The 27,386-nt window shown below is 40.3% G+C and overlaps 1 protein-coding gene across 1 annotated transcript in view; it reads left to right on the forward strand.

Annotated features, from left to right (window-relative positions):
- PLA2G4F (phospholipase A2 group IVF) overlaps positions 1-27,386 on the forward strand; it is a 58,711-nt gene that overhangs the window by 12,564 nt on the left and 18,761 nt on the right. The window contains exons 11-28 of the mRNA XM_083590670.1: positions 466-601; positions 1,402-1,538; positions 2,307-2,529; positions 2,992-3,106; positions 3,532-3,669; positions 4,786-4,893; positions 6,599-6,793; positions 7,056-7,222; positions 8,082-8,268; positions 9,352-9,573; positions 17,888-18,024; positions 18,183-18,314; positions 20,265-20,305; positions 22,358-22,400; positions 22,618-22,681; positions 23,926-24,062; positions 25,429-25,542; positions 27,091-27,128. Of these exons, the coding sequence (XP_083446796.1) occupies positions 466-601; positions 1,402-1,538; positions 2,307-2,529; positions 2,992-3,106; positions 3,532-3,669; positions 4,786-4,893; positions 6,599-6,793; positions 7,056-7,222; positions 8,082-8,268; positions 9,352-9,573; positions 17,888-18,024; positions 18,183-18,314; positions 20,265-20,305; positions 22,358-22,400; positions 22,618-22,681; positions 23,926-24,062; positions 25,429-25,542; positions 27,091-27,128 (2,334 nt within the window). The remainder of the gene's footprint in view (positions 1-465; positions 602-1,401; positions 1,539-2,306; positions 2,530-2,991; positions 3,107-3,531; positions 3,670-4,785; positions 4,894-6,598; positions 6,794-7,055; positions 7,223-8,081; positions 8,269-9,351; positions 9,574-17,887; positions 18,025-18,182; positions 18,315-20,264; positions 20,306-22,357; positions 22,401-22,617; positions 22,682-23,925; positions 24,063-25,428; positions 25,543-27,090; positions 27,129-27,386) is intronic.

Genomic DNA, 27,386 nt, shown 5'->3' on the forward strand with positions numbered 1-27,386 from the left:
GAACAGGCATTGCTTAGTTTCAAAAGCTATTTGCCTTTTTGGGTGCTAGAGCTGCAGGGAAAAATACACATGTATTTCCAATGCAGTGTATGTTGGATTCTCAACCACTTTTGACCTCCTTCTTTTTCAGCCATGACTTAGCTTAGTTTAATTTTTTTAAAGTCTCCAGTCTATGGTATTGAAATTACCCAAGCCTGATTTGATTTTTGAGATGAACTTTTTCAGAATACTGAAACAATACATCTTTCCATTATTTTTTAAGGTAGGGGAAAACTGTATGTGTGTGGGGTGTGTGTATGTGAAGTATATATATTTAAGAAGAGGTGAGAGGGATATTGGATCTTGTCCCACACATGACATGCATCTCTCACCTCACATCACATGTTGGCCAAAAAAGGTTGCCAGGCCCTTTATTACTATATATACCCACCATATTTTCTCCTTTAACACTGTCTTCTATATTAGGACAAAAGATCTTGATGTACGTCTGGGTTTTGATCTTTGTAAAGAAGAGAAACAGTTTCTGGACCAGAGGAAGGAAATAGTATCTCAGGCACTAAAGAAGACGCTGCAATTGAGAGAGGACCTTGATAAAGAAGAGGTATGTGACTTGTTAATATGATATGCAGAGCCGTTCATAATTGGCTACAGCTCATAATAAAATAGGGCATCTTGTTGTTCAAGAGTTTATTCATTTAATTTCTTTTATTGCATTTATGTCCCACCTTTTTCCCCCCTCCAAGGACCTCAAGCTGGTATACATGGATCTCTCTCTCTTCTCATTTTAATCCTCACAACAGCCCTGTGAGGTAGCTTAGGCTGAGAGGCAGTGAGTGGTCCGGGGTCACCCAGTGAGCTTCATGGCTGGGTAGGGATTCAAACCCTAGTCTCCCAGGTCCTAGTCCATTACTCAAACCACTACACCACACTGGCTCTCACATATCCCATATTTCATATCTCATTTAATTAGGTGCCTTGGTTTTTCTAAATATATATATATATTATCAATTATTCAATCTTTATTACGGTCTGGAGACTCAACAGGTCTTCAAGATGGCGTCGTTAGTGGTAGCATCAGTTGTGAGGTTATTAGTTTTATCAGTCTTTTGTTAGCTTTTATCAGCCTCAGTATTTTAACTCGTATCATTTGACAGCTTTTCCTCAACTATTATATTCACAAAGTTTGAGGTAAAAGCTTGAGTTAAAAGTCTTAGAGAAAGTCTTGGAAAGTCTCGGAGAAAGCCTTAATTAGCTCCAGCTCAACTCAACCTACCAACTAAAAATATTTAAAAATGATTCTGTCAGACAAATAGTGGAATAATAGGAATACTCTGTAACATATACAATGCACAATTCTGTTCACCTGCTTTCTCTTCTCCACCCCCCCCCCCCGCTATTAAGGTACCTGTTATAGCAGTCCTAGGATCTGGTGGAGGCATCAGAGCACTGACATCATTTTATGGCAGCCTGTTTGGGCTTCAGCAACTAAATCTTCTTGACTCTGTCACGTATCTCTCTGGGATCTCAGGCTCTACATGGTATGTGAGCATGAACATTCTTATTTCTTATCTTGAACCAGAGGAAGGAATAACATTTCTTCTTGTGATTTTTGGAGTATTGATTAAAATAGTGTTTCATTCTAGCATCTGATGAAGTAAATAATTGCCTACAAAACCTTTCGGTAAGCTTAAAAGTGAAACTGCACACTTTTCAATAAGTTTTTTTTAAAAATAGGACAGTCAGTTGATTTCCCAGCAGCCGCCCCCACACACACTCTGTCACACTCACATTCATACAAATACACATACAAATAGAATGGATGCATCTGTAGCCCTTAAGTAAAACCATGTATTTCTGTACAAAATATGCTTCTTCAACGTTGGGTTTGTTTCTTAGAGTGCTTAAAAATCATATCATGAACTCTGTCTTGTCCTGTTCATATGTCTCCTACAGCTTATCATTCCCTTTCTAAGCTAGAAAGTCTCCCTTACAGCTTCTTTGTGCTGCAGCCACAACGGAAGAGAACACTTTCTTCTCAAGTTTATTTAGAGCTCATCCCCACTTCAGTTTGGCCCACTGCTTCCCCCCAGGAAAACCAGCGTGGCAAAGGCAAAGCTAGTTGGACCTGTGCTTAGAAAGCATGGACAAACAGAAAACCACTCAGACCCTTGCTTTCTAGGCACGGGACGAGCCCTTAGTCTTTTTAAGCAGACAGTGACTTCTAAAATACTCTTACTTTAGAAAAAGTAGTGGATAGTATATAAAGATTAGATTTGATGCAGAAATTTAATATTTTATCTTTGCAGGTGCATGTCAATGCTGTATAAAGATTCTGAGTGGTCCAGTAAAGATCCCGGAGACTTTATCAGCACTGCCCGGGATAAAATGTCAAGCAGTAAAGTAGGAGCTTTTTCTTCAGAGCAGCTGAAGTATTACTTTCAAGAACTGGTTGCAATGGAGAATGCTGGACGGAAAGTGTCTTTCACAGACCTGTGGGGACTTATTGTAGAGTTTTTCCTACAGCAGAAGGTGTGTTTTTGTTTTATTATGCACCTTGTGTTTTTATTTTGTATTTTTATGTTGTGAGCTGCCCTGTGATCTTCAGATATAGGGTTGTATACAAATTTAATAAATCACCACCACCACCATAATCAAATCAGGAAATGTACATACAGTTGTACTTTGGAAGTCAAATGGAATCTGTTCCGGAAGTCCGTTCGACTTCCAAAATGTTCGGAAACCAAAGCGCAGCTTCTGATTGGCTGCAGGAAGCTCCTGCAGCCAATCGGAAGCCATGGAAGCCCCGTTGGACCTTCGGCTTCCAAAAATAGTTTACAAACCGGAACAGTCACTTCCAGGTTTGCAGTGTTTGGGAGCCAAAACGTTTGACTTGCAAGGCGTTCAGGATCCAAGGTACGACTGTATATGTAATATATATGCATTGCAAGTAAATTCTAAATTTGAAACCCTTATTGCCTCTCCTCTATTCAGGAAGACCAGTCAAAGCTGTCTGACCAGCAAGAAGCTGTGAAACGGGGGCAGAATCCCTACCCAATCTATGCATCCGTTAATGTGAGGCCCAATGTTAGTGGTGGTGACTTTGCAGGTATAGTAAGGCAGGTGTATTTCTTTCTCATAAAATCTGTAAGTAGTTTGTTTTTTTTCTCTAGCATGGGCCATTTACCTGCCATTGCACAGTTGATTATTTCCCTGCCCATTAAGGAGGGTGAAGTGAAAGGATGGGGGTGGTGGCTGGTGATGGAAGAGAAATAGTAAGGATAGAAAAGTGGATGATTAATTGTGATGGGTCAGGAAATACTTTGCGTAAGCCTTAACTCCTCTCATAGTATTTTGCTCCCCCTTTTTTTCATATGTCATGATTTGACAGCACAGTTTCATTATTATAGTGAACATGTGAATGCTAAACACATGAGCAGCATATAAACTAGCCTTATTACTTTGACTGGGGGGAATACAGCAGCCTTGTTTGCTTACCTATTTCTGATGTGGTGCTGGTATTTTCCCTGTTAGAATGGTGTGAGTTCACGCCCTATGAGGTTGGATTTCGCAAGTATGGTGCTTTTGTCCGAACTGAAGATTTTGACAGCGAGTTCTTCATGGGGCGACTGATTAAGAAACATTCTGAGCCCAGGATCTGCTACCTGCAGGGTATGAACTTTGTGCTGGTTGTAAGGCAGAGACAATAACTTCATGAAGCATAATGTGTCATTACCTTCTGATTCCTCAGTTATGGCCTACAGGGGTTTTGTTGGGTGGGTTTTGTCATGGTCTGTTATTTCAAGTTGAGAAGGAATGTCTTTGCGGGTCACATTAGTAGAGATGTGGGTGAGCAGGGCTGCCATCTCCTGAGGGCTGATCCCATTTCAGGCCTCTCAATATTTTTGGAGTAGGAGCCGCTCCCCCCCCCCCCCCGTGATGTCCCAAAGGTGTGGAGGCAAAACGCAGAGCCAAGTGTGGCATAGCTAGTTCCTCCTCCTCCTCCTCTTCCTCCTCCTTCTGGAAGGAGAGTCGAGCTAGCCTCCCACCAGTGGCAGTTCCAGGAGGAGCCACCAGCCAATGGGGTCACCGTGTTCAGCTCCGCCCCCGGCTCCCCCTGACATCCTGATGTTGCACCCCCCTACGCTTACAATCTGGCACATCTGTGGATGAGGATTTGCCTTCTATTGTGGTTTGGCTTGGAGTCATAACAAACCACTTTCCTGACAACACTCTGCTTTACATTTACAGTACAAGCTACACTAAATGTTGTAGGTAGATCTGTTGGTGGGTTGGTAGGCCTGCTATGTTGTATCTTAGGACGGATGGTCCTCTGGCCCCTTCCCACTATCTAATCTCAAACTTTTCATGAGTCGCAGCCTTTAAAAGTACTTGCCATCATATCCTTTGGCTTATATGCCAAAATGCCTTCTGAGCAATGTACAACAGAAATCATAATTAAAATATGCAATAACAGTTGCACCTGTGGCAACTTTGCAAAGGTTAGCAATAATGTCCCAGCATATAGCTTTAAGCTGAAAACAGTTGCAGCCTTTGTGTTGCTAATGTCCTGTGCACTCTTTTGAAATAATCTTATTTGAAACACCACTAGAGGAAGCACACACAAAGAACTCAGACCTACCTCTTCATGTGGAGAATCTGAGGTTTAATATTGGCTAACACAAGATAAGGTTGTAGCCTCTACCTTGATCATGTGTATATTTTTGTTTGCCAAAGTGGGGAGAGCCTTTAAATTTGATTTGAAATAATTTCCTAATTACTCTACAGGAATGTGGGGCAGTGCCTTTGCTGCGAGTCTGGATGATGTATTTTTGAAGGTGGTTGGTTCAGGACTGAGCTTTCTAGAATCTCTTGGTGATGTTGTCAAAGTTATTGGTAAGGAACGAAGTTGCTCTGCATTATTTTGCACAATAATATCTTTGCGTGAGAATTTGGTTTGGCAGGCTATGGTACCTTCTTGTTAACATAATGTTGAAACTTTCAAACAATAGCCAGTCAACAGAACAGGCATAAATTTAAAGGGTAGTTGAACTTTTTGTTCTATGAATACCGTCAAAATTGTTCTCATCTGCTAATGGGATGATTTATTCCAACTTTGTTCTTGAGAAAAGTGGAGGAGCTACTTAATTGATTGCAAAATTACTAACAAGGCAGGGAAACATTTGAAAAAACTGCAATTGAAACAAAGCTGTTGAGAAGAATGTGTGACCCTGCCAGGACCAACCAGGAGTTCCTTGGCAGCATTAGGAATCAGGCCCATATCTTAAGATTGTTTTCCTGATATGCTATTTTTAGTCAACTCTCTTCATTCTAACACATGTTACATTTCTGTAATAGAGTTTTTGACTTGAATTCAGAGCATCTTAAGTTCAGCAATGAGTGTTGTGTGACTTTGGGCCAATCATCATAACTCAACATACAGTTGTTTGTTTGAGGATAAAATGTTTGGGGCAGGGGAGAGAGGGGAAGGTAAATACATGTATACCATTCTTGGGGAAAATATAGGATTGTTACTGGTTAATGACCAACTTGATCCCGTCCAACTCAGTTGTAGCTCCCATGTACTGCTGAAGGGATCCCAAGACAGTATTACAGAAGCCTATTTCTGTCTACTTCTTGTGCACATCTGGGACACTCAATGCACCAAGCCATTACAGTGATAGGAGGTCTGTGGATGCCTCCTGTATACACAGCCAGCCCTACCCTCTCCAATTGATCCAGGAATGTAAGTTTGAGCCGATAAGAGAGGCAAATTTGGATAGGAGTGTGGGTGGTGTGCATTGTCTTCCTGCATTGGCACATTGTTTGCCTATGCAATGTGCTGCACTCCAGATGTCATTGAACTACAACTTCCATCAGCCCCAGCCAGCATGGCCGTTGGTCAGGAATGATGGAAACTGCAGTCCAACATCCTCTGGGAGACACCACATTGGCTGCTTCTGCCTAGAAAGATGCCTCCACAGATGAGTGCTGTACTTAGAGTCAACAGGTTTGAACTCATAACAGTAAGTTTCACATGGTCACAGTGTCTGTGACTTTTCTTATCTATTAGCATTGGCAATACTATAGGAATGTTTACTGGTCAATGGTGAGAATGGTATATAAAGAGCTATCAGTTGCAGATCACATGGTAGCATAGTATTTACACATATGAAAGTCAGAAATGGCTGTCTTATTCATGGGTGGTGAAACCATGAGAGGTACACATAAACTCCAAATCTGAACTTTACCCTTAAATTATTTTACATGTGGAGGAGCAAACTTAACTCTTTTAGTCTTGATATCAGTTTTACCTGGTCTTCTTAATAACTGTTAATGCTGCTGCCTTTGTTAATGTTGGTTATTTAAAATAATTTTATTTATTGTGTTTTTATTTATTGAGGCAGCACAAAGGTGGCATATAAATGAATATTTCAACAGCAGATATACGGCAAAGTGAAATACCCAAATCTTGTGCGCATTGTTACAAGGGATCACAAAGTGTAAAGAGTGTTCATGCTAATTGAAGTATCTGTTTTCTCAAAACCTAAAGATTGGAGATATATACATATTAAAAACACTGCGTGATTCATGATTGTAGATGACTGTCGACGATCCCATCTCCGGGATCCTATGAGGCTGAAGACCCGTCTGGTTATACCTGGCGGACCCTTGATACAAATTTTCCAGGACTTCTTCAAGTCTCGTGTTACAGCTGGGGAAACTTTCAATTTCATGCAAGGATTGTACCTGCACAAGGATTACATCAGAGTCAATAAATTTGTGCTCGGGAAAGGTAAAATTTCTTTTTGGAATAAAAACCGACCTTCCCCAAAGTTTATAGATTAGCAAATGAAACCTGCGTAGTGGGAAAATCCTCTGTTAATAGTGTCAGATCTCCATTAAAATCCAGTCAGGTGCCTAATACAGACATGGCTTTTCCTCTCTTAGTATAAAACATTCAATTATAAATTGAATTTCCATTGAAGGTATTGGCGGTTCTGTTTCACCATTGGTAAAAAAACTTTTTTTTAGCATACTGTGTTGCTTTTTTTTAGGTACTCATTTAGACGCTTTCCCTAATAAGTTGACTCCAATGGAAGAAAGTCTGTACCTTGTGGATGGTGGCTTTTCCATCAATTCTCCCTTCCCCTTGGTACTGCAACCAGAGAGAGATGTTGATGTCATCCTATCATTCAATTATTCTTGGGAAGCGCCGTTTGAGGTAAGACAAATCATTGTAGCCTGCCAAGTCAACTTGAGGTTGTTGGGGTTTTTTGGCTTCTTAAGTTTTCTTGGCACTAGTTCAAGTTCAGCTGAAGTTTTTCCAGTATGGTTCCAGTTCAAGCAAATGAGCATAGGGAAAAGGTGCTAATAATTGACTGGAAGCTGGAGTTTCTGGGACATTTGGACTTAAAAGAAGTAAGAAACAAGATTTGGACTACACTTTTAAATATGGAGGTCTGGCTGGAAGAAACATGGACCTTATTGGGACAGAGCTTCTCCGAGATTTGGTGTTTAATATAAAGGACTATCAAAAAAACCGGCAGAGAGGAATTGAGAGAGAATTAAGAGCCTCGGACGTGAGGTCACCAGGCTGACAGCAGATAGACTGATGGACATTTGTTGGAGCTCGAAACCGGGAAAGGCGGGGAGTGGGGTTTTGGGAATCCAAAGGGTGTACAATTATACTTTGTTTTCTTTTTGTATTTTGTTTTGCTACTTATATCAAAATGGGGAACTCGTGAAAGGGAATTGGGGTCGATCTTAGAAAAAGATATTAAGAATAAGTACTGACGTATAAAGACTGAGGTTTAGGTTAAAATTGGTTAACTAAAATGAATTAAATATAATAAGGTAAAATTTGGGGATAAGAACTTGCTGAACTAAAAATTGATTTGGAATACAAGAAGGGGAGGTGTGGGGAAGTCTGGGAAATATGTTATTGAAAGTAAGGAATGCAAATTATATGTGTGTTTTTTTCTGGTTTTTTTGTTTTTTCTTTATTTTTTGAAAATTTCAATAAATATCTTTTAAATAATAATAATTGCCTGACTGTTTTTTATGTCCCTCTAATACTTCAGGTCTTAGAATTGACTCAGAGGTACTGCAAAGAACGGGACATTCCTTTCCCAGAAATCATCTTCACCAAGGAAGATAAAGAAAATCCCAAGGAATGTTATATGTTTATGGATGCTGAGAATCCCAAGGTTCCCATAGTCCTTCACTTCCCTCTCGTTAATGACACCTTCCACAAATACAAAGCACCAGGTAAGCACGTGAGCTTACACAGCCTGCATTTTAAAGTATCTAGTTGTTATTCCCAAGTAGAATGTTGAACTGACTGAACATTTTGAACTTGATTTTGGTGTGGTCATTAAGCTGTTCTGGAGAACAGCAAAAGGTGAGGAAATGAACTGAGTGTCCTCAGAACAGTCTATTTTAAGGAGTAGAACTTGAAAATCTAAATAGAAAACTACTAATTCCTTTATGAATAAGGCTCTACCCTACCAACCAGTTCTGTCACGTATGCTGGTGATCTGGTTTAATATTTCAGTGGCTTATAATTAGCTAGTGGGACAGCATCAATACTGACATATTATGAAGAACTTGGATCATCATTTTTGCTTGGGACTTCCAATAAAAACACACACATCTTAAACATGAATGTTGTTGTTGTTGTTTTTTTAAAATATTTTTTATTGCTCAGTTTCCACATAACAAATTATCAAGCCATATAATCACCTACATAATCCCCCCATTTTTTATTCCCCCCCCCCAAGGACTTCCCTCAGCTCCTCTCCCTGATTTCGCTGCACGTATTTTCTCTGCATATTATAAAACTGTATATATCCTTACATACCTGTCCATCATGTTATCAACAATAAATTTGTATGTGTTTATTCAAAACCTGCCAAGGAGTCCAGTTCATTTTGTTGTATTTTTAACTAATTTGTATAAAGTTCCCATTCCTCCTTGAAATCACAGTTGTCCTTGTCTCGCAGTTTGTATGAAACATGAATGTTGTTTTTTATAACTCAAGACACACTTTCTTGGAAATTTGGGAGAACGGGGAGCAGTTAATTTAATTGTCATGGTTAGCCAACTATCCCACCCCAGTTGATTAATTATTTATGCTTGTTTGTAATGTGGTATAGTAAAATACAGTATATAGTAAAATGCAGTCATGTTCATACTCCAATTAGCCCCAGTCAACATGATCAGTTGTCAGGAAGAATGGGAGTTGCGGCCCTCCAGATGCTGTTTGACTACAGACCCCTCATTCCTGCCTCAGAACAAGTTTGAAGGAAGGTATTCATGCAGTTTTATCTTTTCCCTCTCCTCTGGCTGCAGGAATAGAACGTGAATCAGAAGAGGAGAAATCCTTTGGTGATTTTGTGATTGGAGGAATGGACTCGCCATACTGGACACTAAACTTCACCTATGAACCGGAAGACTTTGACAAACTGCTAGAATTGAGTCGCTATAATGTACTGAATAACAAGGAAGCTGTTTTTAAAGCATTAAGTATGGCTTTAAGCAGACGAAAGAAGAAAAGAGGATTAGGGTTTCTTTGAAAACTGGGAAGTGAATGGATTGCAGCGCTTTTATGAAAGATCCCAGTAGAAATGAATGAATCTTTGCGGGGTTCTTTTTATGTGAATGGATGTTGCACTGCGAAATTCTCTTCTGATTGCACTGGAAACTTAAGTTTACATACAAAGAAAGCTGTTCTTTCTTTTTTCTGTTCAGTAAGGAAAATTTGCAGTGGATTAAACTTGGCAGTAGGTTTCCAGTGCTACAGGTCCAATATTTAAGAAGTCCATTTCTGAATGTCCACTGGGGTATATATTTCATCTGATATCAGGGTGGGGAAATCTGAGAACCATTTTATATTTATTTTTATTGTAATCATATTGTAAATAGTCTTAATCAAAGAATATGAAATTAATGTTACATGTTCTGCTGGGTAAAGGGATGCAATTACTACACTTTGAAAGAATACCTTTGAAAAAGAAACACTGATACCGTCAAATTTAACCCTCATCTTGAGTGACTGGCATTCTACACCAGTGCACAAAGAATGTTATTTATTTTAAGAAATCACTGTATGTTTGAATAATGAGAACAGGAGTCTTCATATCATTGAAATTCACAAGAAAGTGAAAAAAATTTTTTACAAAACTTTTCTTAATCCTTATTTTGGTAATGAAGCACAACAGTACTTTTATAAATAAAAAATATTTTTCTAGTCTCCCTGTCATTCTGAGCATTTGATACATGTGCATTGATTGATTGAATTTATATACCCAGGCATATAGGGTCCACTGGGCTAATGTAATGCTGGACTTCAATTGCTTAATAATAATAATAATAATAATAATAATAATAATAATAGTAATTTATTATTTATACCCAGCCACTATATGGCCTTGTGTCATATATTCATTAACAAAGTCCTTCTCTGTGAAAATAAGCAATGTTTCACCTTTGACATTTGATTTTTTAAAAAAATAATATTTATTATTTTCCATACAAAAGCATAACAAAAAAGAGAATAAACAATAATAAGAGAAAAAGAATAAGAAAAAGAAAAAGAAAGAATATGAAACATAAAACACTTCAATTTTCCCATATATCACCACATAAACTAAAACTTAATTAATTAATTAAAATCTATCTTTATAAACATATTACTTGACTTCCTCTAATCTCTTCCATCTGAATTTCCTTGTAATTAAATGTAGCAGTTTCCAATATCATTATTTCATAAAACTGTATTATAGTCATAATCAAATTTCTTAAGTTTTCTTATCGTACATTTTCCTATTTATTTATTTAATCCTAATTTAATTTTAGGCCTAAATAGTTCTTTCAAGTGGTTACATATCTTTAATATTATCTTTGACATCTGAACAATGACAGTTAGAATACAACCTTTGCTAAAAGTTCTTGTAGAATTTACTGCCCAGTGTCTCTAGGATTCAGTTAACAAGATCTGGATCATCCCAATACCACTAGCCGCTAAGAGCTGTTGTACTTTGAGGTCTAAGCCAAGGTGACTACGAAATATTTTGTTGCTGTTATTGATTTACATTATGATTGAAATATGAAATGTTAAAGTGAAAGAGAGCCAGTGTGGTGTAGTGGTTAAGAGCGGTAGTCTCGTAATCTGGTGAACCGGGTTCGAGTCTCCGCTCCTCCACATGCAGCTGCTGGGTGACCTTGGGCTAGTCACACTTCTCTGAAGTCTCTCAGCCCCACTCACCTCACAGAGTGTTTGTTGTGGGGGAGGAAGGGAAAGGAGAATGTTAGCCGCTTTGAGACTCCTTAAAGGGAGTGAAAGGCGGGATATCAAATCCAAACTCTTCTTCTTCTTCTTCACGACAATGGCATGTACCCAAAGACACTTTTGTGTGACTGGAAAGCACTTCTGCTCCCACAAGGCAGAGAGCTGGTTGAATACTGCAATTTACAGTGGTACCTCGGGTTAAGTACTAAATTTGTTCCAGAGGTCCGTTCTTAACCTGAAACTGTTCTTAACCTGAAGCACCACTTTAGCTAATGGGGCCTCCTGCTGCCGCCGCACTGCCGGAGCACGATTTCTGCTCTTATCCTGAAGCAAAGTTCATAACCTGAAGCACTATTTCTGGGTTAGTGGAGTCTGTAACCTGAAGCTTATGTAACCTGAAGCGTATGTAACCCGAGGTACCACGGTATTGACATTTTGGCGCCTGGATGAGAATGCTAAGTCCTTAACATGTTAAACCAAAAGGGTTTCTTTTTTTAATGAAATATAGTTAGTGGTCATGACAATCCGTGAACTGAACTTGAACTGCGCAACAGAGACGTTGCTTAAGTGTCCCGTATCAAAAGCTGCTTTTGTACTTCTTAGTGGTCTAATAAGGCAAACAACTTCAAGCCTTTAAAATTGCTTATATTAAGCTTGTGGAGCGGCTTGTTTATGCATGGGAGGCAGGTTTGGCTCTTCAAGGTCCTTGTCATAAGAAGTGTATATTTTTCAATCTGTGAACCTTTCAACCAGTTCTATTTTTTTTTAATGCACGAACATTGAAAAGGAACATCCAATGCACAAATAATTTAAATGTCACACCAAACAGGAAATTCATAACTGAGGATAGTTCTCCACCCATTTTTACACCTATAGTTAATCATTTCTGCAGCAAAATGATGGGTGGGATAATTTGAGATAGGTGATACTGAATAAAAATAATTTGGAAAAGGAGAGGGGGGGCGGTTGATACTTGCTGTAGCAGAAGAGTAGATTGAAATCAAAGGTGGAGAGTTCTTAGCAGAAAGACCATGCACTGTAAATTCACTTTTATACACAGCATGAGGACCACTGAGGATATGTGGTGGGAAGTCAGCAATCCTGTTAAGGTTCTTACCGCAGTGTGGAACACAGAGAAGAGGAGGGCTATTGACAACAGTTGTGCCTGACTGGGCACTGCAGAACTTGGCCAGAGCAAAAGCAGCAAAAGGCCCAGTGCATCCTTCGCTTACTCAAGTAGCTGCCCAGAGGAGCTCTTTTGCATGGTCAAAGTTTTAATGAATCTAGAAAATTTAAATATTGCGTATGTTTTAATTAAAAGATGAATAATTTTGTTGTTGTATGAGTGGGGCATTGTTGCTTTTGTTTGTTCTTAGGGTATTTACCGTATTTTTCACTCTTTAGGACACACATTTTCCCCTCCAAAAATTAAGGGGAAATGTGTGTGCGTCCTATGGAGCGAATGCAAGCTCCTAGATCATATGACCTGGACCAGGTTACTAAAGGTGATATATGGATCATGTTCTAGTGACTTCTTGTTAAAATTATTTGTAAAACTATACAGGAAAACATGTTTTTTGTACAGCTGAATGTGAGTATAATGCTGTGATTGACAATGATGGAGTAGTGCAGTGATCTAATATTACAATTTTGTATTGCTTAAATGAAGTGGTTACATGTATTTATATTGGCGATGCCAACGCAATGAATCAAGAGGATGAATGTTTATCCTAAGGCTTTTCTCATGGCTATTTAAAAATAAGCAAATAAGCAAAAGATTTTTAAAATCATCATCATCATCGCTATGTTTATTTCCTGTATTAACAAGTAGACATTAAGCAAACCTTTAGCGCACACTGGGTTTTGAAATGGACCTTGCTTCACATGCCAATTATAACTGTGAGAGAAACAACCTGAAATGTTAAGGTCAAACTGTGACACCACCTTTGTGAGGAATTTTGGTTAGCCTACACCCAGGCACCCATGGGCTGGGAGCTCATGACACCTCTCAGTCGCTGACAGCACCAGTTCGTAGAATCAGCCACCACTGTCAGGGACAGTAATTGGGGCACCACTTGTCCTTGCCATTCTGCAGATCGGATGTGTAATGATACCTATGTGGTTTGGTGTAGCCTCATAGTGGGGTATTCTGTTAGGCCACCTGCAAGTAGGCAATGCCCTAATGCAGGGGTAGGCAACCTAAGGCCCATGGGCCGGATGCGGCCCAATTGCTTTCTCAATCCGGCCTGCGGACGGTCCAGGAATCAGCGTGTTTTTACATGAGTGGAATGTGTCCTTTTATTTAAAATGCATTTCTTGGTTATTTGTGGGGCATAGGAATTTGTTCATATTTTTTTCCAAAATATAGTCCGGCCCACCACATGGTCTGAGGGGCGGTGGACCGGCCCACGGCTGAAAAAGTTTGCTGACCCCTGCCCTAATGTATGAAGCAGCAACCAGATTCGATGTTTGTATACAAATATATGCAATATTTCTAAGGCTTTTTGAGCAGAGGTGGCTTGTTCTTCAAATGAAAAGCTATTTAGTGTGAGAAACTGTATTTGTGTCTACTTAACAGTTGTAGAAGTTGGTTACTATCTTGTATTATAAGCCCTTATGCGTCTATACCTGCACTTTCCTGCCTTCCAGAGAGGGAAGAAAACTTTGCAAGCTATTGTTGCAATTGTACACACAGCAGGTAAGAGTTTCAGGTCCCCCTTTGTGAGACACATAAACATAATGCGAGACCTTTTTTAAATAATAAGAAAATAGAATGCATTCATTTTATAGCACTAGGGAAGCTAAAATGCCTCAGATCGTAGTACCATAGATATGGAAGGTACCCTGAGACTCACCTAGCACAGTCAAACCTTGGTTTTTGAACATCTTGGCTGCCGAATGTTTTGGAAGCTGAATGCCGAAAACCCGGAAGTGAATGCTTCCATTTTCAAACGCACCGTGGAAGTCAAACGGCTTCTGAGGCGCATTTCTCAATTTGCCCCATTGAACTTGCTGACAACCCTTTGATCCTCAGTTGTCGAACGTTTCGGATGTTGAACAGGCTTCCAGAATGGATTACGTTCAAAAACCGAGGTTCTGCTGTACACAGTATTCCAAGTGTAGTTGCACCAAATATAAGGACATTCTTATATTGGCAGTTTTATTTTTTGATTCCTTTCCTAATGATCCCTAACTTAGAATCCACCTTTTTCACAGCTGTTGCAAACTACACCTTCACTTTCATTGAACTATTCCCCACAATCCAAATAACTCTTTCCTGGTTGGTCACCACTAGTTCAGTCTTTATCAGTTTATATGTGAAGATAGGATTTATTTATTTATCTAATTAGCCTCTGTGTGCCTCACATCACATCTGCTTACACTGAATCACATTTGCCTTTTTACAGTGTATTTGCCCAGTTTGGAGAGATCCTTTTGGAGCCCCTTGCAATCTATATTGCCTTTTAGTACTCTGATTAATTTTTCCACCCTGAACCACAATAAACTCCTGGCAGTACTGCAATCTTCAGTCCCCCGCAGTACAGCTAATCTGGGTACTGGCTATTGTACTAGGTAAAAACTGATGGCTACACTGCATGATTTAACAATCTGGGCATGACTTCGTTTAGCATCTGGAGAAGCTCTGAGGTCACATTTGGTAATGGATACCAGGAAAGGAACTCTGGAATTTTGTCAGCTAGTGATGTGCATAACTCAGTTGGCCACACCATAAAAATACAGTGCAAACTTGTTAAAAATAATAATTTTCTATTTATATGCGCACGGAGCACTCTTAAAAGTATTTGTTTTTAATCACTGAGGGTGGGGTTGAGTTTCTGCTTATATTACAACGATTTCCAAGTTCTGTCACTTTAAAGGCAGACACAACCAGGACTAGTCCCCTTCAGTCAAGGAACCAGTTCCCTCAAGCACAACCTGACATTTTTCTCATCTGACTGCATGAGGCTTGAGAGTACAGGATGTCTGACGATCCAACTACCAGTTTACCGGAGGTAAATTTAAAAGTACAGCTATTCAATAAATTGGTTTTTTTTATACAGCGTATCACCTGGAAGGGGAGGGGGCAAATGGAGGAACACATTCTGGGCTATTGTGTGTGTGTGTGTGTGTGTGTGTACATATGCAGTACATGCACTACAGGGTCAATACACTTGAGGGCATTTCAACAAGATTAGCATGTGAGGGATGGAATCAGTACATATATGAAAACGCTGTGAAAATGCTTTTTTTTAAAAAACGTTTTGAAAAATACATTGAATTTTGCATAGTTCATTGTTGCCATCTAGTGTCACATCTGTGATGCTTTTTTTCTGGGGTACGCAGGGGTACGTACACCCCTAAACATTTTGTGAATCTTTGTACTTTTGCCCATTTACTGTATTTATTTTTCCTGATTTGAACTATAAAATGGTGATTTTCTTGAGAGTACCCCTAAACATTTTTTAAAGAAGAAAAGCACTGCACATTTGTATACTGTACTTTACAACACATTTAAAATGTTTTATTTGCAACTGTGTAACTGAGTACAAGGTCTTGAGATTAAGTAGGTAAAGCATTGTATGAGATTCTATGAGATTGTAACTCATGGAAGGGTTCTTTTAAATATCACCTCCTCATCTGTTTTGAACCTTACCTTCAAATTACTGTTCATGTTCTGGGTTAAAGTACCTCTCAGATATGCTCCTGTCTTATCATTCTACAATTCTGAGATTATCTATTCTGTTTCCTTTTGCTGGTAAGTGTGTGTAGTTAAATTCAGTTTTGTGACTTCATCAAATCATACATTTGCTTTGCAGATCCAAACCTTCCCCACTTCTCAGCTCACTGTGAAAATCTTGCAAGCTAGAAATATCACTGCAGCCGACCCACGTGAGTACCATATTTCCTTCACATTTTGGTTGCCTCTCTTCCATGAAATTAAAAGGACTGGTAACCAGAAAAACAAAACATGAAACATTTTCAACAGATGGTGAGAGTGGAATTCTAAATTCAGGTTTTAACTAGGGATCAAAAATGTCTGGCAAAGCTGGAATGCTTTGACAGGTTTTTGAAGGAACCACAGACCCACCCTTTTATATGTATAAAGACTCTTTGGCCTGAGAACAAACTTGGTGGGACACATAGGTTTGCTTCTAACTAAGTCCTACTCCTCCTGAGGACTCAGTTACACAGCTGCAATTCTAACATTATAAGTGTGTTATAAGACTGTGACACCAGATGGCTCTGTAGAGCTCAACGGCAAATTGCATATATATTTTATTGCATTTTTAATAGCATTTTTAATACCGTTTTTAATATCTGTTTAGATCCAGCCTCAGAGAAGTCTCACTGAATTCAATAAGCCTGAGTCAGTCATGAGCAATGATTTCAGTAGGTCTACTCTGAGTAGGATTTATCTGGATACACCTCACAGTCATGCCATCTGATGCTTAAAAAATAACCCCTTTCCAAATATTACACAACAGAGAGTACCACCTTATCAGTTTAGGACTCAGAGGTAGCTACGTTTTAGGTATAAATATCATATGTAAGTGAAGACTGGTCTACATGTAAAACTCTGCACAGAAGCTGTCCTGGTCATTGATGTGAAAAGCAGGATCACTACACATTTCAGTGGTGAGGAGCCATAACTCAGTGGGTAGAGCACATGTTTTCCATGCAAACGGTTCCAGGTTCAATCCCTGGAAATTTCCAGTTAAAATAAGAATCAGGTAGCACAGGCTTCCTCAGCCTCGGCCCTCCAGATGTTTTTGGCCTACAACTCCCATGATCCCTAGCTAGCAGGACCAGTGGTCAGGGATGATGGGAATTGTAGTCTCAAAACATCTGGAGGGCCGAGGTTGAGGAAGCCTGAGGTAGCAGGTAATGGGAAAGACTCCTGCTTGTTTGAAAAGCTTCTGCCAGTCAGAGTAGATAATATTAGGCTAGGTGGACAGATAGTTTGACCCTTGGTATAAGACAGTCTTCTACGTACTGCCATGTAGATTTAATATGTAGAGCAGCCCTTTATATGTGATTAGTAATATGCCAAGGGTGGTAGTCAACTAAGTGTTAGTCAGAGTAGACCCATTGAAATTAACCAACATGACTCAATTATGACAACTGATTTCAGTGGCTCTACTCTGAGTAACACTTAGTTGACTAACACCCCTACTGTTTTGATAAATTCGGTATGTGTAGTTGGTATGGAGAGGTTTGCAGACAGTTCAGAGATGTGTTGTTTACCTCCATCCTTCTGTGCTAGATGTCTGTCATGTCGTGTCAGGCCAGTCAGTGGGTGTGGATGATGGACAATTTCTCCCTCCCTTTGTTAAAAGGTGTCATCTAGTGCAGGGCTTTACTTTCCCTCACAGAAGTGAATTATTAAGGGCGTTCATTTATATGGTAGAAAAATAAAGGAGTGCACCTGGTGCTAAACTGGCTCCTTATCCCTGCAGATTCTAGCTCCAAAGCTACCTAATTTCTTTATCTGAAAGGTGCCAAACTTAATACAATAGAGTCACAAAGGTTATCAGCATTGTGATTTTAGTCCTTGGCTTTAGATTCTTACTAAGCAAGTTTTTCTCCCTGCTTTAGTGAGTGGAGCTGACTGCTATGTAACACTATGGCTGCCAACAGCGTCGCAGGAGGAAGCAAGGACTCAAACAGTCCTGAATTCAAGTGCACCTGTGTGGAACGAAACCTTCTATTTTACAGTACAGAATCAAGTGAAGGTAAGGAAATGGAGTTTATGGCATTAGTCTCAGAGAATCTGCATTCTAGAATTTCTCTAGTAGCTTAAGATGGGCAAGTTTTTGTTCAGATAGATTTGAGGTCCTAACGTTTATCACAAGCACATACAATTTTTTTAAGGCGCTTCCTTAATTTTCAGAACATCCTGGAACTGAAGATTTACGATGAAGACCTGCTCACCACAGATGACCTTCTCTTCACTGTCCTTTTTGATGTAGCTGAAGTCAGCCCTGGAGAGAGATTCCATACAACCTTCATACTGAATTCAGAGGTGCAGAACAAAATACCTTGCTCATATCTTTGCTTTACACTTCAGTGGAGGAGAAATATTTATGTGTGTGTCTCGTGAACATTTTGATTATGTAAATATATTATCTGACATCATATGCCATGTTTGAAGAAGCCCTGAATGATACTTACCTGACTTCCTGAGCTAAGTCACTGCTGCTTATCAGGAGGGGCAAGGTGGCAAGGAGAGTAGCGTGGTGCAAATGCTCTGGCAAGAGCACCGGTTTGGCTCTGTCAGTGTGTTCGCACTGCACTGCACTCCGTCTCCTGGTAAGAGCAGGCACTCAGTTGAGGAGAGGTCAGGTAAGCATCTCTAGCCCACCTGTAACTGGCAAACTTACTTGCTTTGTGTGGACCCTTTATTTAACTGAAGCGACACTGTTCACACATAAGAGGGAGAGGTGTCAGCAAGCAGGAGGTTTGTAGAAGTACCCCCAAAAATCCCCCTTTAAGTGGGGGTTTGGCTAATGAGAATTGAAGATGCCTGGTGGGCATGGGATGCTTGCTGAACGTTGGAGGGGGCTGTGGGAACGATGGACAACAGGGATATAAAATGCATACAATTATGCACAGTGTAGAAAAGGTGAATAGGGACATTCTCCCTCACCCCACTAGAACCGGGAATCATCCAATGAAACCGAATGGAGGACAAACAGAAGGAACTGGATCTTCACACAGTTGAGCTGTGGAATCACTAGCCCAAGGCGTAGTGATGGCTGCCAATTTAGAAAACTTTTAAAGGAGGTGTGAGTCTGGCACTGAGAGGAATTGTAATTCAGCAAAACCTGTAGGGCCAAAAAGAAGAAGACAAATTCATGTAGCACAGGCATGTACAGCATGTCGATCGTGAGCCCCCAGTCGATCGCCGGCCCTTTCTCTGCAACATCATATGCAGCAGCAGCAGCAGCAGCCCTTACCGCTGCCGGTCTCCACAGCGATGCAAGCCCGTGCAGAGGCGCGAGGGAGCTGGGGAGAGTGTTGCTGGAAGAGTGGAGGCCGGCTTAGCATGGCTTTCCCCATTGGGAAAGGGGAAGGCTGCCGGAGATGGAGGGAGGCGCGAGGAGGAACCGCGTGGGAAGGCTCCCTTTGGCAGGGAGAGAAGGAGGGAGGGATCAGGATCAGCTGCGCGGCCCCCTTTGTCGGGGGGGGGGGGGGGAGGAGGGAGGCAGGGCAGGCATGATCGGCATCCACATCAGCTGCGTGGCTCCCTTTGACGCGGGAGAGAGAGATCGAGAGATCCCGCTCTGTTTTGTGGGTGGGCGGGAGGAGAAGAGTTGTCCAGCAGAGCTCGGCAATGCCATAGCTGGCAACTTTTCCCTTTTTAAAAGGGAAATTCCCTTATTCCGAATAGGATTCCTCGCAAGAAGTCCGCAGCCCAGCTGGTTTGAGGGTGGGGGGAGAGAGAGATGCTTGGGGAGGGGGGAGAAAGAGCTGGCTTGGAGAGGGAGAAAAAGGGCTGGCTTGGGTGGGGGAGAGCTGCTTTTGTGGGGGGAGAGAAAGGGCTGGCTTGGGGGCGGGGAGAGAGAGCTGGGCAGCCGCCCACCCTGCACCCACCCCTTCACCGTCAGGGGAAGCAGCCAGCGCCTGCCCGCCCACCCTGCACCTATTCCCTGGGTGGTAGATCACTGCCAGTTTTTGATATTGGATCGTAGATCACAAGCTACTTGAAGTTGGACATGCATGTTGTAGGTTAAGGCAATCCGCAGCTGTTATCTGCTGATTATCAGAATAAGGACTGAATGGAGGAACAGGTGGGACTTTGGGCTGTTCCAGCAGGTCTCTTCTTATAGTTTTATGGCTGAAATCCTGCAATGTTTTGCTTCACTTGCCATTCATATTCAGTTAATATGAAAAGCATCTCTTTACTTTTTTTGTTTTTTAAGCAGATTTTTTATTATTATGCTGCTGATCCAAGCCATTTTTTTCTTTCCAGAGTAAGGAAGAACTGGACGTAGAGTTCATAATGAAGGAAAAGTATGTAGTAATAATGGGGAAGTATTCTGGATTCATTATAAAATGTGGTTTCGGGTTTTTTGTTTTTTTTTAAAAAATACGGGTTTAAGTTAGTGCATTTATAGACGTCTTTGTTTATAACAAGCTGTGAATTTAATGAGCAGGAGTCATCAAGATAGCACAACTAATTACATATGCTGTCACTTTGAGCATTCAGGGTGCTGAAAGCTCCCAGATGATAGACTTTAGCTTGTCTAGGCGTGAATTTAATTGTGCATAATAAATCAAACAATTGATGTGGTTGCTTCTTCTGTTTTTCAGTTAATTACCTTTCACCAAAAGTTCTAGCCTTCCTGAAGTAAGCATGCTCTTCTTAATTTAATTAAATAAAGCCTGCTTTATGCCTTTCCTCCATTCTGGGAGCATGCCGTATGAAATGTGACGCAGGGTGTTTGCTGATCCATAATGTGGAATTCAAACCATTACAGGGGCTGTTTCACACTTGCCATTTTTTCTACTGGAGAGATAAGGTTGTTCTCTATAATTCAAGTAGTATACATAGTAAAAGCAAAGTATTTTCTTTCATATCACATAAAAAACAAACTGCATTGCTATTGCTTTAAATGTTGTACATTCAAACTGTTGGGGAAGTATCATCTAACAAAGAAAAAGATCTCTATGTTATGGGGAAAGAAAGACTAGCAGGCGTGTTGAAGTAGAGACTGAAGTGCCTTTCCCTCAGGAGATAGCTGATCCTTTATTGAACTCCACCTCTCTTTCCTGTCCATTTAACCCAGGCATGTCCAAAGTCTGTTTCGGGGGCCTAATCCAGCCCACCAGTTGGTTTAATCCAGCCCCTGTGGCAGTTTGTTTCCTGGGAGGGGGGTGAAATCCTAAAAAAACCTCAACAACTTCAATCTGAAAAAAAGTTCAACAACTTCAGCCCGAAGAAAAGGTTAACAACTTTGGTCGGCCCTTTGGTCAGCCCTCCCGGCCCTTCACTTCATCAAATCTGGCCCTCTTTGAAAAAAGTTTGGACACCACTGTAACCCCTGAATAACCCATAATGTATCACACCACAATTTACCTTTGGAAAGGAATGTGGGAGTGTTCCTAAATACTATCAATTTTTATAAAGTACTAGTTCCAATGGAAGGATTTTTGGAACTTTTTCGTAAAAGCATATAGTGAGTGATTATTAAAACATGTAGGCTTGGATCCAGCGATCATAGAATCAGGGTTGTCTTGCACAAGTAGAAAAGCAAAGTAAAATTTGACTATATCCAGCAAAGGACAGTGATACACACAGAACAAACTAATGTGTACATCTGTAGCAGGCCCAATTTGATTACCATTAAGCACTTTTAAGTGAGTGCTAAAATGAGTCACATAGATATTCTCTCCCAAATGAAGTTGAAGGAACTTCAGGTTGCAGTCTCCTAAACATGCTTACTGAAAGTTAGGGTGTATTGGCTTGCTCTGAGCAAGTGCTTTAGTTGGTGTCTAGAGTTTGTTGTTGTCTAGACTGGATGTAAGTGAGGGTGGGATTCCATTTGCATGCCCTCCAACATTTCTCCATTGAAAATAGGGATGCCCAGTGCCATTTTCCTAGAAAAAGAGGTGCCAGAAGTCACCATGAACACCTCCCTGTTCTCTTATAATGGCAATGGTACCCACCTGTGAGCTGCTAGAAATGAGTTTCGGTGAGTTCCAGTTGAAAGAAAAATCCCTGGGGATGTCCTATTCCATACCCTCCAAAACTTTTTCGATGGAGTAGGGATGTCATACTATACTCTCCAACATTTCTCCGATGAAAATTGGGACATCCTAAGGAAAAGTGGGATGTTCTGGGATCAAATCAGAAACCAGGATGGCTTCTGTTAACCCAGGACTGTTGCTGGAAAATAGGGAGACTTGGAGGGTCTGCTTATCTTTATTGCCTGTGGCTCACACTCCTTCCTGTAATCCTGCTTTGCCAGGCCTCAGTTTGCTAAATTTGTAAGGCAAGATTGGTTGCTAAGAAAGATGTATTCAGTGCAATTATTTTTAAAACTTGCATTTCCCCCCTTCTAGTTTGGATCGTCTTGAGAATCTCCTCACAAACAACATCATAGTGGTAATCTTAATCCTTTAGATTTTGTGCATCCTTTCATTGTTTCTGGAATGTAGTTTTAGGTGAATTATAATTTAATATACACAAAAGGAACTAAAGGCTGTGGGGTGGAGGACTATGGGAGACGAATGTTAAAGAACTGCCTTTAGAGGCAGCTCTTCATGAATGCTTGACCATTTCAATAAATTTCATTACTTGGATTATTGTTTATTTTTCACAGGCCCGTCCAGTTTCTTGTTTGAATGTTTGTGTTTCCAAGGAGAGAAGTGCGAAGTATTTCAAAGGTAATTCCAGGTAGAGATCCTACCCCACCTCAGCAACAATTAACTTTCTATTTTCTGGGAATCAAGAAAATTGATGCAGATATAAATATTTTTCTCTATCTTGCTGCTGCTGCTGCTGCTGTTTTGTTAAGCAACAGCTTTTGATTCTGTTCCATATTGGATAATAAGATCAGGATGAAATTATCTTGATACAAGCTGCTTAAATGTTCTTCATGTTGCAATGTCAAGTTGCAGGAGAAAATAAGGTGGCGTATTATGGATAATTACTTGCAAAGTCCGGAATGGACTGAAGGATACTGAGATTGTTAACACTCCTTTATAGCATATCTAGCCTGTTGATTAACTAGCCCTTGGCAAAATTTGAAGTTATCGCTAGTATTTAAATTAGAAACAAATACCAACAAGTTATTAAATATATAACTGCTGTTTGGAAAAGCAATCATTTTACTGGTGCAAATATTTTGGGTGGTGTTTCCTTGTAGCTGTTAAGCAACTTTTAGGTGCTGGATTATTTTTTTTTTTGGGGGGGGGACATTTCTATTAAATCCAGATAGGATAGTGGTACCTTGGTTCTCAAACTTAATCCATTCTGGAAATCTGTTCCAAAACCAAAGTGTTCCAAAATCAAGGCGCACTTTCTCATGGAAAGTAATGCAAAACAGATTAATCCTTTCCAGACTTTTAAAAACATCCCCTAAAACAGCAATTTAACATGAATTTTACTATCTAACGAGACCATCGATCCATAAAATGAAAGCAATAATCAATGTACTTTACAATAAAATAAATAAGACTATAAAAATAAAAAATATTTTTTCTTCTTATCTGCACTGATGATAGTCATTGTTTGAATGGGGGGCTTTTATCCATTTCCGCAGTCACACAATCAATCAATCAATCAATCAACAGCTGAACAGGGTTCCACACAGTCCCAAAAACAAATTAACCAAAAAAGCCTCAAAAACAAAAATGCAAAAACAAAAGCGTCAAACTTAATCCATTCCGGAAGTCCATTTGACTTCCAAAATGTTCGAAAACCAAGGCTCAGCTTCTGATTGGTGCAGGTGCCCTGGAAACAATAGCCGACAGCCAGATCGGACGTTCTGCTTCTGAAAAACACTTACTTCCGGGTTTTTGGAGTTTGGGAACCAAGGTACCACTGTAGCTATAAAGGGCAGTTTGTAGGTAAATATGTTTTTTACACTCATGTTGATATTGTAATCTGTTTGGGCTTCTCTTTGTAGAAGAAGGTGATCTTGAACTGAGAATGAAGGGATCATATGAAGATACATGGAAAACTGTTTTGGAATCTGGATCAGTAGAATGCTTTTATTTCCACTACCCGACGTATTGGGAACCACAATTAAACGCCCACCTGCAGGTGACCATGCTTTCACTGGAAATAATGCACCGCACCTAAAAATACAATAGGGATAGAATAATGTACCCCCTCTCAGAGTATTATAAAATACTGACCCAGGAAATCATAGTTTTCTGTTTCTATTATAATAATGTGCCACAGTGAGCCTCAGATTCCCATGCACCAATCCACTTCCTTCCTCCTTAGAGCTAGAGGGGAGGAAGTTAAAAGTTTCCATTTGCAGTGTTGAACAAACTATAGTTTCCTATTGTGTCTTCATATGGGAAACTGTGGTTGTCTAAACTATGGGTAGTTGTACAAAACTAGAATATGAAAACACAGTTTAATTCTGTTTTGTGATCTCTAACTGTGATTGGATCAAACCACCGTTTCCTGTATTTGAACATAATGGGAAACTATAGTAGAGTGATATCTTTTCTTTTTCTTTTGTGCTGCGGACCAGTGCAGCTGCTGTTCTGGAAAGCGAGTGAAAGTAACCCCTTTTTTATTTTAGTGTGCTACATGCACACGATCTGAATGGGCAAGAAAGGGGAATATATTGGCAGAAAGGAAGGAACTCTGAAAGGAAGAATGGGGCATCTTCAGAAGATGGTATAATCTGGAGGGCACCGTGTTGGCTATCTCTGGTGTAGTCCAAGTTAGCAAAGGATCAGATTGAGAGGCAGAGTGTGGGGAACAGTGTTGAGCAGAAGCTTGGTCTGATGGGATCTTCTCACTTCTCAGTTATATAGACTGGAAAGCAGGCCCTGGATCTGAAACTTTATCTGACTAGATGCTGAATCAGCTGGTGTGTTTCGAAATGCTGTTTAGTTGGCACCTCTGTGTAGACATAATCCAGACCATGACGTCTTTGGTAGACATGCTATTCTGGTGGTACAGGAGGTCAGGTACCGGGGCCTGGCTTCCAGGAACCCTGGCCTGAAATACCTCGTTCACCAATGACCACCTACTTCAGAGTAAATTTAAATGGGACTTGCTTCCAAGTAGATATTTTTAGGAGTGTGCCTTTGCACCCAGACTCTCCCTCGACTACTCCCCCAAACCAAAAACAGCAGTGAGGTAAAAGTGTTAGCTCCATACTACAGTTGGTAACACTCATTGTATTCACGCTTTCAGTCCAAAAGTTTGCCCATCTAATGTAATAACCTTGATAAACATTAATTAAACTAATAATATACATATCGTTTTAGAGTTTCAGTTAACTGATAAGTTATATGCAAAAACTGCAGGGTTCAACCCTAGGGTTCTTTGGACTGTCATCCTACTCTGATTGAAATATAACATTATTTTTTGAAAAATCAAAATAATCTTTAAACATAGTATTTTCTGATTATTTAACAACATAACTCTCCCCACCCCCATCTAGCATTGCTCAAGTAATGGGGAGCAAGACAAACAGAATTCATCTGCATCCCTGACTATGCCTCTGAAATCACTTTCTCTGGGGCAGGAGGTGAAAGTAATTCTCACTGCATCAGAGGTAAGCACTTCACTCTTTGATAGGTTCCTAAACTAAAGGCAATTAACTGTCCCAGCTTTTTACACAATGGCTGATTTTGGAAAAGTGGACTTTAATGATGCAAACAATATCAAGCTATCTGGAAAGGCTTTCTGACTGCTTCCACATAATTGGATGTGATAGCTGAAACATACTGTACTTTTCCGTGCATAAGACGCCCCCATGTATAAGACACCCCCTATTTCGTAGGGCTCAAATTTAAGAAAATGGGGGGGAGATGGCACAAAGTTGTTGAGCTTTTTTGGGGGAGGATTGCCCTACGCATCGCAAAATACACCTCCCGGCTGTCCCATTGCTGGCATAAGCTGCCAATCGCCTGCCCAATTGCCGCAGCACCGGCCATTAAAAACCACCTATTGACGGAGCAACCAAGAACACGCACAATAGCCGCTGACAGCCGAGGCAGCAACCAATCAAACGTCCACCCCTGTATAAGACGACGCCCACTTTTTAGCATTATTTTTAAGGATAAACACCTAGTCTTATACACAGAAAAGTACGGTAATAAGTTTGTTCCTAAGAGTTGCACATGAAAGGAGCTGTCCCAGATTGTGGCGGTGGATCCTGCCACATAAAGACTTGAACAACGTGGGACCAGGTTACCTGAAGGACTGCCTGCTAATGTATAGATCTGAACAATCACTTAGAATCCAAGTCTTAAATCATGGGGGTAGGGATTTTATTTGTGTCACCACCATATCCAACAGAATATTATAGGGTGGTGAACCAGAAAACGGGCATTTCCTCCATTGCCCCTACCTTCTGGAATGCCTTTCCCTCTACCGCAGGGCAAGTTTCTTCAGTTTTTTTGCATCTTGTAAAGATATATCTTTTTGCACAGTTTCCCCTGTTCCATAAGACTGGACCCTGTACCATGGGCATTTTTGTATGGAATTTTAAGCTTTGTTTCAGTGTTTTAGTATTGCTCACCTTTCAATCCGATTCACAGAAAGGTCTGAGATCCGGTAGGGTGAGGGTAGGTAATTTTTCTCCCTTCGCCATGTAGCTGCTGCACTACCTCTTATGCAAGGGATAAGGGCTGTAGGAAGGAGGAGGAATGGATGAGAAATTGTCTTCCCTTCTTCCTGTGGCACAAGTGGAACTCTGCTGATCACAGGCCTGGATATAACTCACAACTCGCACAACCTCTATTGTTATGCATACTTAGGGTAAGCGTGTGTGTATATTTATTTAAACCAAGGAATATCATGAGAAATAAAAATGTTCTGCGGTTTTCAGGCATTTCATTTTTATAAATGTGCCTATAGTTTATGATGCAGAGACGCAGCCACAGAAAATGCACTATTTTTCAGAGTTAGAGTATCATAGGATTTGCTTCACTTGGTGACAGAGAGCAGAAACACATAGAAAAAACACCAGGATTTTATTTTTTCCATTTTGTGGCATATTCCAGCAAGTAATTATTATGTGAATAGAATCTAAGAATACTGAGTTCTGTGGATTATGCAGGCGACTTAAAATATTGTTCTTCATTATTCTTCATTTCAGGATACTAATTTGGAAGTTAAATTGCGGACACAGACTTGGTAATGTATTACTTTTCTGACCCCCCCCCCAAAAAAAAACCCTCGAGTAGACTTTTAGGGTAACCCAGTCTATTTCTTGTTTTTCTGTTTTGCAACTGTTTGGGTTAGCTAGAGGAGTCTGATGTCAGTCTCCAGAAGGTTAGGCATGTTGTAAGAAAAACAACAAGTCTTCTGGCACCTAACTAACAGTTTTACTAACAGTTTTATTATGACATAAACGTTGGTGATGTGCAACCCACTTCATCTGATGTGTCATGT

Source organism: Podarcis filfolensis, assembly GCF_964270895.1.
Source record: "Podarcis filfolensis genome assembly, chromosome: 1".
Taxonomy (NCBI): Eukaryota; Metazoa; Chordata; class Lepidosauria; order Squamata; family Lacertidae; genus Podarcis; species Podarcis filfolensis.